Source organism: Xyrauchen texanus, chromosome 1 (assembly GCF_025860055.1).
Source record: "Xyrauchen texanus isolate HMW12.3.18 chromosome 1, RBS_HiC_50CHRs, whole genome shotgun sequence".
Taxonomy (NCBI): domain Eukaryota; kingdom Metazoa; phylum Chordata; class Actinopteri; order Cypriniformes; family Catostomidae; genus Xyrauchen; species Xyrauchen texanus.
In genome coordinates this window covers 63751742-63767134 of record NC_068276.1, presented here as the reverse complement: position 1 = coordinate 63767134, position 15393 = coordinate 63751742, and the positions used below count along the sequence as shown (strand labels likewise).

General features: G+C 40.0%; 1 protein-coding gene across 4 annotated transcripts in view; it reads right to left on the bottom strand.

Annotated features, from left to right (window-relative positions):
* LOC127642925 (adenylate cyclase type 4-like) overlaps positions 1–14701 on the bottom strand; it is a 36683-nt gene extending 21982 nt beyond the window's left edge. Inside the window, exons 1-5 of one of the 4 annotated variants that reach the window (XM_052125376.1) lie at positions 14639–14670; positions 8133–8249; positions 5012–5951; positions 2672–2869; positions 56–217 (exon numbers count right to left, since the gene is read on the bottom strand). In XM_052125376.1, coding sequence (XP_051981336.1) covers positions 56–217; positions 2672–2869; positions 5012–5581 — 930 coding nt within the window. In that variant the 5' untranslated portion in view covers positions 5582–5951; positions 8133–8249; positions 14639–14670. Of the gene's footprint in view, positions 1–55; positions 218–2671; positions 2870–5011; positions 5952–8132; positions 8250–8408; positions 8505–14638 lie in introns of those variants that run through there. The other 3 variants (XM_052125384.1, XM_052125393.1, XM_052125403.1) reach the window with 3 other exon arrangements.
* Positions 14702–15393: the final 692 nt, after the last annotated feature.

The following is a 15393-nucleotide window of genomic DNA, read 5'->3' as shown; positions in this document are numbered from 1 at the left end:
ATCCAACTGGGACGTTATTCATGAGTTGGTGTACGTGCTGTTGCATACATGTTACCTGCACTGCCAGGTCGCTCGTCTCTCTGCTGGTGACAGATACATACACACTGATGATGATAATATGGCACACACTCGCTCCAATGCCAAAACTCAAAGCCCATGAGAGTTTAAGAGGAAGTACAGTGTACACAGACAATGAGAGGAATAGAAAGAATGCCACCTGAAGAAAAATTAAAGCAAACAAATTACACAGGCTGAACAGGAACAGTTTCTTATATACACTTCATCAGTGGTTCTCAAGGAGTTTTACTTTAGGACCCAGATTTTATATTGGACATCAAGTGGCGACCCAACACAGTACCGGAATTGTTTCTTCTAGAAGTGTTAGCAACTGTATCCTGTTTGCAAGCATTTAGACAGCGGCCAAGCTGCTCTGGGAGGCGTTCAGAAGAGGGTTTTCATCAGTTTGCTCGTTCTCATAGTGTTGTGTTTGAAGAGGATCATTGAGGCTGTGATTCATATTGTTTGTCAGTTGAGGGCGCTATTGTGCTACTGTTGAATTGGACAGCCACAAGAACAAACAAAGCTGCTCTTTTACTCAGTTTTGGTCTCAAAATGATCTTTGGGGGGGTGGGGTTTGGAACGAGGGGGCGTGGCTAATCCAAAAGCTCAGTCGCTTGAAAGCTTCTAAACGCTAAAATCGCTTACAGCACCTTTAACTAATGTGACATTAAAATGTTATAGATGACACAAGATCACCCAAATAAGTTGTTTTATCCACTCAATGATGATTTAAAGTAATATACAGTATATGTGGTTAATGTGTATTTTGTCATGTTTACATTTTGCATTCATTGTGCTAATATGCTAACACGCTATAAGCAGCCATTATATGCGCCGGTTACCATCTGACATTCATACTACTGCGAAGATGGTATAACAGGGTGTCAGCCTGGCTTCAGACAGCACATGAGTAAAGCAGCATTTCAAACAACTTCGTGAAGTGGCTCTTAAGAGTATTTGAGTAGATTCGATTCCTTTTATAATAAATAAAGAAATCACATGACATGCTCTTGGAAAATGTCTCTATGCGAACGAGCGTACAGATGTGGGTATGTTTGGACCAGATCGCTAATAAATCTGCGTAGCGATGTTGACAGGCGAATCAGTCTTTTTGAACGAATCTTTTAAGGTTCGACCCGTCACTGAACAGTAATAGTCTGAACGAGATGAAATGTTGTTCATGAATGAACTGGTAAACTCGTTCGTGACCGAAATGAACAATTCGGCCATCTGGTTCGTAAATGAGGATCTGCTGAACGACTGAACCATTTGAGCTGCTTGTAAAGACTGACTTTAGTGCGAGCCAATAGCATTTGAGAGCGGCTGTGAAGGAGCATATCATTGGTTTGACCCACTTAACGAACACACCTCTTCACCGAACCTTTGTCAAATCGTTCTTGACCGAACTGAATGCACTGGTAAACTCGTTCGCGACTGAATTAAATGAATCTACCATCTTGTTCATTAACGATCTGCTGACCAGCTGAACGAGAGGAGCTGCATGTCGTTTGTTCAGTTCGTCAATCTCGTTCAACAAGAAAAGGGGCCAAATTAATTATGAATAAAAGTGAGTGATGATCACACATTACAATGACCTACGAACACTTTTGAAACTCATGTGATTAGTTTATTGGTAGGCTAGTATTGTAGTCTTTTTTGTAAAGCTCAGCAGTTCACAGTATCATAGATGTGCTTGGTTTTCATTTGTGGGTAAACACTTATGATGCGTAAACACACTAAGAGTCTCTTAGTAGTATTGTAGACACACATTTTAATTAAGGATAATTAGACTTGTTCTGGCTGTGAATAACTGATTTGGTTCCATGTCATTAATTAAAAGACAGTCATTTAGTGGCATGTACAGACGCAAAGCCGTAACTTGCAAATACGGCCAATGAAAGAACGAATGAACGAATCTGAACGAATCTTTTTGGAGGATGGAATCAAAAGCATCGAGTCGGTGAAATAGGTCACACCTACTAATGTGTCTGGCAGCCAGTATCAAGCAGTGTCAAACCACCAAAATAAACTCGTTCTTGGATTTTGCTTAAAGTTTAGCGGGGTCTTGAGTGCGAATTTGTGAAATGCATTGTGCCTGCTTCTGGAAAGTACTCTTGTATTTCAATGGTTTCGTGCTCTTGGCACACAATACAATGTGGTTGGTACAAATCGTGTTTATTCTGTATTTAATGTAGTCTGGGTCTTATTCTCTTTAACCTTTGATAGTTTTGTTCATTGCTTTCTAGGATGAGGGCATGACACACAACATGTCCATGTTGACATTTGGCTAATTTTACGAGCTTCTCCCAAGTGACAAATGAACTTGCGCCAAAATACTGTAGAGTTTAATCAGACTGTAGGGGATTAAAAGTTTGCTATCCAAGCTTTGCACAATTGGTTAGATACTTTTTAATTGGTTAGATACTTTTTTTCCACCTGCTGTCTGTGACCCTATCAGAACAAACCAGCAATCCATTTTTGGGTCATTTTGGGATCCACCAGTTGAGAACCACTGTGATATAGACCAGATAGTACTTCCATATTGGTGGTGTGCTTCTAAACTAATAATATATGAGCAGTAATCAGTGTGGTATCATTGCAAGGCTCTGACCTGCTCCCAGGCAGTGACGACTCCTCCAGTGAAGATGAAGACGAAGGCGATGACAAAGAGCATGATCCAGACGAAGAGCGCAAGTGGCGTTTCACCCCGCCGGACCACCGGCAAACATGGCAAACAGAGGAGAAGAGGCACGCACACACACAACACCACACACACCACTGCAAACGCTGCGAGGTGAACGCTCAGGTTCTGAAAGTGTGTGAGAGACAAATTTAATACACCCTTGACTTTCTTCCAACATTACTAATGAAAAGTAAAAAGTTAGGTTAAAACCCCCATGAAATGGCTTGATTAACACAGATTTCATTCCTGTGGTGAAATATTTTGACTGGGGTACGAGTCCTGAAGGGTGACCATAGATACGTGAGCCGAAATTGACATAGAGGCACCACAAAATTACGTGGCTGTGTTTTTCATCTTTTATGAGACTACCGGTTAGGTTTAGGTTTTAGGTTAATGGTAGGAATGTCAGTTTTGTAGATTTAAAATTTGATAAAGCATTAACCTTAAAAATCTCTTCTGTTTGGGAGAGTATTTTACTCGCTTAAAGTGCCACACAGTGGACATTTCACCTCTGAACTTTCACAATACATGTAAGGAACTGCACAATATTTGGCAGGAATATGGCCACGGTCATGTAATCTTCATGAGAGCAGGCTGCCACTAGCATAGAGCTGACATAAAAGTTTATAGGCATGAACTAAAAGCCACAAAACTCCAATTTTGATTTCATGGGGCCTTTAAGATGGGAGCTGAATGTACATGGTTATTTGTTGGTCAAAGATGGTCCATGGTGGTTTAGTAGATAGACCAGCTGGAGAACCACCTTGTGCCAGCAACAAACCAGCTGCCACAATCACAAAAAATAAATACAAAATAAAACCTTACAGGAATAATCTGGGTTCAATTCAAGCTTTATTGGGGCTCAATCTATCTGAGCTCAAGCGACTCGTCACACCAGAAGCCAGAAATGTGGTGCTTATTATTTTATAAAAGCACTTTGAATCGCTGTTTTTACAGTCATTTTAGGGTTTTACGGTTACCGCCGTACGGCATTGTTAAATTAGCTATAACTTTACACAGAAAAGGTTAGTAAGCGAAATCATGTGAACTCGCGTATTGTTTCCGTCCTGTGTCTACACTTTTGAAACAGAGTATATTATCGTTTACGGATTGGCCACATTCACGTCCATTGTAAGGGAGGGACGAATTGAAATGAATGTTTATGGTAATCAACATTATGCCAGAAATGCTACTAATTAAGCATAACCTCCTGAGACCCACATGTGTGCATTATCCATTCCCCTTTTGATCTGTATAAAATTATACATTATAAATGGTTACTCTATGTACAGATTGTCATTTTCCCATGTGTGTCAAACATGTTGAGTGATCCAAACATCATCTGCAGCCTGAAACTGAACTTTTGATCAGATTTTAGGAATGAACGCACTTAACTGCAAAGAGAGATATAGGATGCTCCCTTGCTCCCTATTTAGTGCATGACTTAACCTCCAGTGTGCTGTCTGTCTGCACTGGTCTCAGAACAGTTCAAAATGCACCTTATTTTCATCCATATAAAGCCTCTGAAAGACACGTTTATCAGTTTTTGCATGAATGCATTTATTCTTAATGTGATAATGCACAGTACATGTATAGGAATGCATAGAACCGTATTGTACAGTGATAACAAAATTAAATATAACAAAATGTTTATTAAAATGAAGCAAAATGACCCACAGATGTGTTGGAGTTGAAAAAAGTTTTTTCAACTTTTGAGGGAACATAGTCTTATTTTCCTCATATGTGGACATCTTGTTTATCAGAGTGCTGACGCGCCATAAATGATCAGATTTTTTAAAGCGGCATATCAAACGAAACTAGAGACTCTTCTCTTTATAACCAAACAGGATTCAATCAAAAAACATAAAGAGCTTTCTTACCAGAGGCACTTTTGTTGGCACTGTGCCAGTAGCAGTGCTTCATGTAAAACAGCGTCATGCTGTTTTGTCACGTGATGCAGTGCGGCAGAAGTTGAACACTTAACACTTGCGAACAGTATTCAGACATTTTTCATTCATTTAAATTATGCGTTGCTAATAGTGAATCCGAAATACTATGTCCACACATGTGGACGTGAGGTCGCTCAAGGTTAATATGTATTGAACCCGGAATATTCCTTTAAGCTCCTGTGACCTGGGCTTCCCAACAGGGGCATCCACAAATATATGAGTTATATAATTTTTATTGGCTAACAAGTTGAGTGAAAGAAAGAGTTAACAATTGAATTAAATCACCAATCAGTCCATGAATCAATCAATGAGATCTTACCCTGCCAGTGGAAGGGATGATAATGATGATAGTGACACAGAAGAGGATCGTCAGTACTAATCCAGACACCATCAAAGGCGTCTCCTCCAAACTGTGTAGAAACGCCCTATGCATCTTCCGGCAACAGGAGCACCCGCTATTACAAGATGCATTCTTTTGATCATTCGCAGGAGTCACGAGAAATCTGCCATCAGAACTTTGGGAACCTTCGGTGGGAGCATTGGAAGTCAGAGAGATCTCAGATCTTGTTCCTAAACTTTGCCTCCTGTCGACAATCTTGTGTACTGCAGAAGTTCCTGTGATCATTTGAGAAGATGTTCTGTTGGTAAGTGCTTTGCTATCTGCTCCTTGGACTTCAGAAGCATTGGGGGGTCTATTAGTGCCGTTGCTACTTGAGAAAGATTCCTTGACAGGACTGTGAACGTTGACATTGAAGGGTAAAGAAGAGTCACTAGGCCGGCTTTCCGTCATGTTGTCATTCCTGTACGATGTTTGAGGTTTCAGGGGTTCAGAGATGTTTAATGTCTTGGCAACACCAAATTCGATGTGGACCTTCGAGTTGTCCAGCATTATGAATTATTTCCTAACATCCTTCTTCCCTCGGCTTTGCTGGTTGGAACGTTTTCTGTTCCTGTACGGTTTCAGCCAGCAGTCAAATGTCTGGCTGGCTGTTTATTCATTGTGCAACTCTCAATAAATAGAAATAAACATGCAAATAAATGAAGGCCGTCTATAAAGGAGGGGTGAAAATTTTATTGTCTTCAAACCATAATGTTCTGCCCCAATCGTTTCCAAAGCGGCAGAGTCTTGGGCCTGAAACGATGTAACCTTTTTTGAACTCCTCAAGCTGCAATTCAATAGTGGCCTGTGTAGTTTAGTTTCTTGTAGCTGTCTTAAAATAAATCCATGTAGAGATGCACCGTTCCTCTGGGCGAAGAGGCTGCAAGACAAAATGGTAAATTAGACCGTAATTTGAACATCCACACAAAATACTATAGAATTACCAAACAAGCTAAAAGAGAGCGTCTCATGTAATGCATGAAACTGGACTGAATGATTGTTGTGTGTGCTATTTTTATGATGTTATAATAACATGTCAAAGTTACATCATCCTTGCGAGAGGACAGGTTTGGTTGCATTGTACCCAAGAAATACAATCAGAAGCATGTCAATATCTAAGATATAGAGTCTAAGATCAACTTTGTAAAACTTTTTGCATTTCCATTTTGCAAGTCACTTGGGATTAAAGCATGGTGCTAGCAACACCAAGATAATGGGTTCAATTCCCAGGGAACACCATTCTACCAATTTTGGAATGTCCATGATGTATGGTCTTTGACGCCAAGACACTTTTAGGAAAAAAACTCCAAACACTAGATTTTATTGCACTAACTGAAGAGCCACGTGCTATTCTAGCTATTCATCATGGAGGATGTTTGGACTCTCGGAAACTGAAATTTTGAATTGAATTTTTATGTGAATAATTAAAGGTACATTCAACATTACTTGTTTTTCAGACCTTTGTTTTGTTTGACAAGAAAAACTAGCTTCATGCCATGTGACAAACGTTTTTTTAAACTTTAGCTAAAATTTAACAATTTAAGCATTGAGCACATTGAGAGCCCCATATCTCAGGGATTTATCCACATGGGGCCTTAAATATCAAAATGAAAAAGATAGTTTTGTGCTAAACTAGAATCTAAAATGATATTCAACTATCTTTAATACTTCTGGAGTTATAAGCACTTAAAAGTTGGAAAAGTGACACAAAAAAGTGCTTTTTCCCATTTTTGGCCTCACACCATTGGCTTATAATGCAACAAGGGGTGCTGAAGTCAAATGATTTCAGTAATAACCCTCCCAATCTCTGTGGAAAAGTAAAATAATGACACTGACACCTTTCTACGGTTGCTTTTTTGACCAATAGTTTTGCTGGTGAAGAGCATTTGAATTACACAGTAAAAATTGTCCATGCCATTTAATATATGGGTAATACTTTCTTCAGAAGCATATTAACAAAATAAAACATTTCAGCCGGGGAATTTCCTGAAGTTGGGTTGATTTGACATGGAATAACCAATCTACTGAATGCTTACATGCAAATGTAGAAAGCAGATTATGCCATCGTAAAAAACATCACCTGACATTAACAATATACAAATAGGAACATGAAGCCCAAACTGTCAAATGCACAAAGGAAAACATGCAAATGCGCTGATTTGCCTAAAGTACAGCGAGAGGTGTTGTTCAGTTTTAACAACCGTCCACTAATGACAATTCAGTGTTGTTTTTAAATGAAACAAACAAGCACACCTTAAAGAAACCATCGAGAACAACAGCTCAAACAACAGAGTTGAATTTATTATAGACAAAACACACAGACCTACTTATTAAATCACGTTCAAAGTGAATTTAGCTGAACAGGACGAACTGGATACAGTTCAAGCAGAAACACCTGACGTAACACACACCTGCGTCTTTAATGCAACGCATTGTTTCCATACTCTTTCATCCAATATCGGTCAACAAAAATGTGCTAAAAAGCTCAAGTATGTAAATTGTTTCACATGGACAATCCTGAACACGCAGGTGGACGTTTTACACTATATTGGAATCATATTAAAGAATAAAATACTATATTTGGTCTTGCTTTCCAGCAAAAATATCCACACTATGAAAACATACATTTCCCTGAGTACCAGAGTTGTGTAAGATAACAGAAGTTTATTTTTCTCACCCCATTGGCACAACGTTGTGTCCTGTTTTAAATATGAACCTCTCGAAATTGTGTTCGATTTATACTTAAAACAAGTAAGTCAGGTCATTTATCTTGTTTAAAGGATGTTTAGATATTTAAGACAAGGAAAATACTGCTAATAAAAAATACTGAATATTACAAAACAATTTTTAAGTAATAATAATAATAATAATAATAATAATAATAAATACGATTGTTGGCAGTGTAGGAGCTTCACTGTTTTAAGTGTGTTTGCCATGAAATCGTCACGACTTACTCTATTGACAATGAGTCACACATACTCACAAAGCCTTTGTCATGATACAGTCAACGACTAACAAAGGGCTTTATTTATGTGTATTCCCTTTGAATATTTGATCTTACCTCGTCACATTATATCAAAGGGATCATTTGGGGCTTGTCCAGGCCTCCAAAAAAATAAACGTGGGTAGGTTTCGTCCTGGCGTAGCTATTCTTCTAGAGTTTTCTGCCTGTCGTACTCTGTTGGAATCAAAGAATGTACTTAAATTAAACCCTGAAGCGAATTGCCCTCAACACCCTGACAGAGCACGTGAAAATCGAAACGGCAGGCAAACTGAATTAGACATGTTTAAAGATGAAACAGGAACATGAAAGAGGAAACTGATGGAAAAGCGTTACCTGTGACTGTTGCTCTCTCTCTCTCTTTGGATCTGTCATAAGCGTTAGTTTAGTGGAACTCATTTGCCTATCTGTGTTTTTCACATGATGCTGTCTTTCCATACACTCTTCCCGTTTGTACTCTGTTTTCCCACTGGTGGTCATTCATTAGAGTAAATGGAAACTTGCTCAATGTCCTTGAAGAGTCAAATTTGCTTCACCCTTAAACTCTAGGGGCAAAAGTGTGTGAACACCCCTTTAGAATGAGCTTATATGTCTGACAGTTCACAGTGGCCACACTGGTTAAGCTCCAAAAAGAGCATGAAGATGCTTCATTTTCAATTTGATTAGTTTTTTTTGGAGTAAACTAAGAGGTGTTTTTCTTGTTGAATGTGAATGTTGTTTTAACTTGAACTAAATGTTCAGGGAAGAGAGTGAATGGTTACAAAAAGAACCCAGAGTAGACTAAAGAGTCCAACCCATGCCTTAGGGGGCGTTCACACAAAACACATTCTTTCATTCTATAACAACTAGATGGATCACAACCCTTGGAGACCCCTGGTATTTCTAAAATAACTTGGGACCAATCCTAAACCATCTTGATTCTCTTCTATTCTCTAATTCAAACATAACTCACAATGAAAACTAGACCTTTCATAATAAGGTTCCAATAATGATTATTATGATTATAGGATAAAATGAAGGAATTTTAGACGTCCCTTACCATACCCTCCACAGCATTAGCACATTTTAGCCCAATGTGTGGACTTTTTAGGCGTCCCTTACCATACCCTCCACAGCATTAGCACATTTTAGCCCAATGTGTGGACTTTTCAGACATCCCTTACTATACCGTCCACAGCATTAGCATATTTTAGCCCAATGTGTGGACTTTTTAGGCGTCCCTTACCATACCGTCCACAGCATTAGCACATTTTAGCCCAATGTGTGGACTTTTCAGGCGTCCCTTACCATACCGTCCACAACATTAGCACATTTTAGCCCAATGTGTGGACTTTTCAGACACCCCTTACCATATCGTCCACAGCATTAGCACATTTTAGCCCAATGTGTGGACTTTTTAGGCGTCCCTTACCATACCGTCCACAGTATTAGCACATTTTAGCCCAATGTGTGGACTTTTCAGACACCCCTTACCATATCGTCCACAGCATTAGCACATTTTAGCCCAATGTGTGGACTTTTTAGATGTCCCTTACCATACCGTCCACAGCATTAGCACATTTTAGCCCAATGTGTGGACTTTTCAGACATCCCTTACCACACGCTCCACAGTATTAGGACATTTTAGCCCAATGTGTGGACTTTTCAGACATCCCTTACCACACGCTCCACAGTATTAGGACATTTTAGCCCAATGTGTGGACTTTTCAGACGTCCCTTACCATACCGTCCACAACATTAGCACATTTTAGCCCAATGTGTGGACTTTTTAGATGTCCCTTACCATACCGTCCACAACATTAGCACATTTTAGCCCAATGTGTGGACTTTTTAGATGTCCCTTACCACACGCTCCACAGTATTAGGACATTTTAGCCCAATGTGTGGACTTTTTAGATGTCCCTTACCACACGCTCCACAGTATTAGGACATTTTAGCCCAATGTGTGGACTTTTCAGATGCCCTTACCATACCCTCCACAGCATTAGCACATTTTAGCCCAATGTGTGGACTTTTTAGATGTCCCTTACCACACGCTCCACAGCATTAGCACATTTTAGCCCAATGTGTGGACTTTTCAGACGTCATTTACCATACCGTCCACAACATTAGCACATTTTAGCCCAATGTGTGGACTTTTTAGATGTCCCTTACCATACCGTCCACAACATTAGCACATTTTAGCCCAATGTGTGGACTTTTCAGACGCCCTTTACCATACCCTCCACAGCATTAGCACATTTTAGCCCAATGTGTGGACTTTTCAGACGCCCTTTACCATACCCTCCACAGCATTAGCACATTTTAGCCCAATGTGTGGACTTTTTAGATGTCCCTTACGACACGCTCCACAGTATTAGGACATTTTAGCCCAATGTGTGGACTTTTCAGATGCCCTTACCATACCCTCCACAGCATTAGCACATTTTAGCCCAATGTGTGGACTTTTCAGACGCCCTTTACCATACCCTCCACAGCATTAGCACATTTTAGCCCAATGTGTGGACTTTTCAGATGCCCTTACCATACCCTCCACAGCATTAGCACATTTTAGCCCAATGTGTGGACTTTTCAGATGCCCTTACCATACCCTCCACAGCATTAGCACATTTTAGCCCAATGTGTGGACTTTTCAGATGCCCTTACCATACCGGTCCACAACATTAGCACATTTTAGCCCAATGTGTGGACTTTTCAGACGTCCCTTACCATACCCTCCACAGCATTAGCACATTTTAGCCCAATGTGTGGACTTTTTAGATGTCCCTTACCACACACTCCACAGTATTAGGACATTTTAGCCCAATGTGTGGACTTTTCAGATGCCCTTACCATACCGTCCACAACATTAGCACATTTTAGCCCAATGTGTGGACTTTTTAGATGTCCCTTACCACACGCTCCACAGTATTAGGACATTTTAGCCCAATGTGTGGACTTTTCAGATGCCCTTACCATACCCTCCACAGCATTAGCACATTTTAGCCCAATGTGTGGACTTTTCAGACGCCCTTTACCATACCCTCCACAGCATTAGCACATTTTAGCCCAATGTGTGGACTTTTTAGGCGTCCCTTACCATACCGTCCACAGCATTAGCACATTTTAGCCCAATGTGTGGACTTTTCAGGCGTCCCTTACCATACCGTCCACAACATTAGCACATTTTAGCCCAATGTGTGGACTTTTCAGACACCCCTTACCATATCGTCCACAGCATTAGCACATTTTAGCCCAATGTGTGGACTTTTTAGGCGTCCCTTACCATACCGTCCACAGTATTAGCACATTTTAGCCCAATGTGTGGACTTTTCAGACACCCCTTACCATATCGTCCACAGCATTAGCACATTTTAGCCCAATGTGTGGACTTTTTAGATGTCCCTTACCATACCGTCCACAGCATTAGCACATTTTAGCCCAATGTGTGGACTTTTCAGACATCCCTTACCACACGCTCCACAGTATTAGGACATTTTAGCCCAATGTGTGGACTTTTCAGACATCCCTTACCACACGCTCCACAGTATTAGGACATTTTAGCCCAATGTGTGGACTTTTCAGACGTCCCTTACCATACCGTCCACAACATTAGCACATTTTAGCCCAATGTGTGGACTTTTCAGACATCCCTTACCATACCGTCCACAACATTAGCACATTTTAGCCCAATGTGTGGACTTTTTAGATGTCCCTTACCACACGCTCCACAGTATTAGGACATTTTAGCCCAATGTGTGGACTTTTTAGATGTCCCTTACGACACGCTCCACAGTATTAGGACATTTTAGCCCAATGTGTGGACTTTTTAGATGTCCCTTACCACACGCTCCACAGTATTAGGACATTTTAGCCCAATGTGTGGACTTTTCAGATGCCCTTACCATACCCTCCACAGCATTAGCACATTTTAGCCCAATGTGTGGACTTTTTAGATGTCCCTTACCACACGCTCCACAGCATTAGCACATTTTAGCCCAATGTGTGGACTTTTCAGACGTCATTTACCATACCGTCCACAACATTAGCACATTTTAGCCCAATGTGTGGACTTTTTAGATGTCCCTTACCACACGCTCCACAGTATTAGGACATTTTAGCCCAATGTGTGGACTTTTCAGATGCCCTTACCATACCCTCCACAGCATTAGCACATTTTAGCCCAATGTGTGGACTTTTCAGACGCCCTTTACCATACCCTCCACAGCATTAGCACATTTTAGCCCAATGTGTGGACTTTTCAGATGCCCTTACCATACCCTCCACAGCATTAGCACATTTTAGCCCAATGTGTGGACTTTTCAGATGCCCTTACCATACCCTCCACAGCATTAGCACATTTTAGCCCAATGTGTGGACTTTTCAGATGCCCTTACCATACCGTCCACAACATTAGCACATTTTAGCCCAATGTGTGGACTTTTCAGACGTCCTTTACCATACCCTCCACAGCATTAGCACATTTTAGCCCAATGTGTGGACTTTTTAGATGTCCCTTACCACACACTCCACAGTATTAGGACATTTTAGCCCAATGTGTGGACTTTTCAGATGCCCTTACCATACCGTCCACAACATTAGCACATTTTAGCCCAATGTGTGGACTTTTTAGATGTCCCTTACCACACGCTCCACAGTATTAGGACATTTTAGCCCAATGTGTGGACTTTTCAGATGCCCTTACCATACCCTCCACAGCATTAGCACATTTTAGCCCAATGTGTGGACTTTTCAGACGCCCTTTACCATACCCTCCACAGCATTAGCACATTTTAGCCCAATGTGTGGACTTTTCAGATGCCCTTACCATACCCTCCACAGCATTAGCACATTTTAGCCCAATGTGTGGACTTTTCAGATGTCCCTTACCACACGCTCCACAGCATTAGCACATTTTAGCCCAATGTGTGGACTTTTCAGACGTCATTTACCATACTGTCCACAACATTAGCACATTTTAGCCCAATGTGTGGACTTTTCAGATGTCCCTTACCATACCCTCCACAGCATTAGCACATTTTAGCCCAATGTGTGGACTTTTCAGATGTCCTTTACCATACCGTCCACAACATTAGCACATTTTAGCCGAATGTGTGGACTTTTCAGACGTCCCTTACCATACCGTCCACAGCATTAGCACATTTTAGCCCAATGTGTGGACTTTTCAGATGTCCCTTACCATACCGTCCACAACATTAGCACATTTTAGCCCAATGTGGGGACTTTTCAGATGTCCCTTACCATACCCTCCACAGTATTAGCACATTTTAGCCCAATGTGTGGACTTTTTTAATTCAATACATGACGCATCATTTTATCTTTAAATATGGGACGATCCTGTATTTTACTGGATGGGTGGCAACCCTATGTCCTGCACCAACACATGCCAATGTAATAAAAGAATAGCTGTGATAAAGATTAAACAACCTCAGATATGAATATAATTATCTAAAACCCTGTAGAAATCAGTTTATCCAGTGAGATCAAACTTTCTCTCAGATGCTTTTTATTCCATTCCATTAGGCCTGATAGAATTAGCGATTCCAATTGACGCAATGACCAAAAGACGCAAATAGAACGGCCGCATTTTAATGCGAGTCAAGGCTGAAGGAACGTGTACAAAAGTCGGCACAGGACATCCCGTTGTGTTAAAATACCTTAAAGGAATATTCTGGGCTCAGTACAAGTTAAGCTCAATCGACAGCATTTGTGCGTAATGTTGATTACCAAAAAAAAACTAACATTTCAACTCATTCCTTCTTTTCTTTAAAACAAGCATACAGTGATACAGTGAGGCTCTTACAATGGAAGTCAATGGGGCCAATTTTGATCGTTAAAATACTGTTTCAAAAGTATAGACACAAGACATAAACAATATGTGTGTTAACATGATTTTACTGTCATTAAATTTCATATACAGTATATCCAACTAACAAACCCTAAAACAACCACAAAAACGCCAATTTAAACAACTTTACAGCTCAAATGATTCAAGCGTTTTTACAGAAGAATTAATGCAAGTGCTTTTATAAAATTAGAAGCTTCACATTTCTGCCTTTAAACCCTCCAACATTTGGCCCCATTGACTTCCATTGTAAGTGTCTCACTGGAACCTCAATTTTAGCTTTTCGTAAAGAAAAGGAGGGACGAGTCAAAAATATTTTTGTGGTTATAAACATCATGTCACTTGAGATTAAGTTGTATTGAACCCAGACTATTTTTAAAGGTATTTTTCTCTGGACACGGCATCTAAAAAAACACTGTTTCAGCACGCAAAATGTGTTCAGGGTGAACAGCCCCTCACACGACAACAAAATGATAGAGTAAAGCATTCTTATCATGTTTTTAATTCACCATATTTAATTAAAAGCTACTAATTTCAAACAGTAAGCCTGATTTCTACGCTGTTGTTTAAAACACGATCTGAGGAAAAAAAAAAGAAAAATTGGCTATGTGACACTTTCATCACAATTTAAAGGAGATCAACCCCCTTTGAACTAACTGCAAAGTGGTATTTTTCTTATATAGACTATATTTGGAGAATAAAAACATATTAAAGTACATACCTCCATTCTGTCTTCCTCGCACTCGTTCTCACTTGTGCTCTCAAAATAGTTTGTAGTTCAATCTTTTTGTTCACTGCAACTGGACAAACCGGTTCTGCCACATGACTGACAGTACAGAGCCGAACCCCAGAGAACCGTCATCTCTCATCAGAATACTGTACTATAGCAGTCATCACATTATCAATGACGGATGCCACTGGCAAAAAGGAATACCTCGATAAAAACATAATTTTTTTTGACTCGAAGATTGATTTACATAAACAAACTCAGAGAATTAAAAGTGCTCAAGAATGAAAAGTAGGCTATTAGGAATGGTTAAAAGTGTTCCTTTCATTGTGCACCCAACACTGACAGCTAATGTTTATGTGCACTTTTAAATAATAAGGTACATATATGGGAAGATGCCCCCTTGAGAACAGTTGTGCATACTTCCACTCAGTTAGCCTATATAAAGTAATATAGTGTAATGAGAAGTGAAAATGTTTGTAGATGCTTTAACAATAACCCCATGAAATTATAATTATTAAAAAATTAAATAATACTACACCAACAACATGCCACTGGGGGCCTTCTGCCCAATTCTGAGGGGGCATCTTACCCCGAGGGTCTAACTTTAGCTTTGCATTTTGACTGTGTCCACAGGTCCCCCGTTAACAAATATACATAAAAACGTTTATTTTCTGACACAATGCAATGTCACACGTCACTATTTGTCAATTGCACAAAATTAGAAACCTGTTCTGGTCTAATAATAC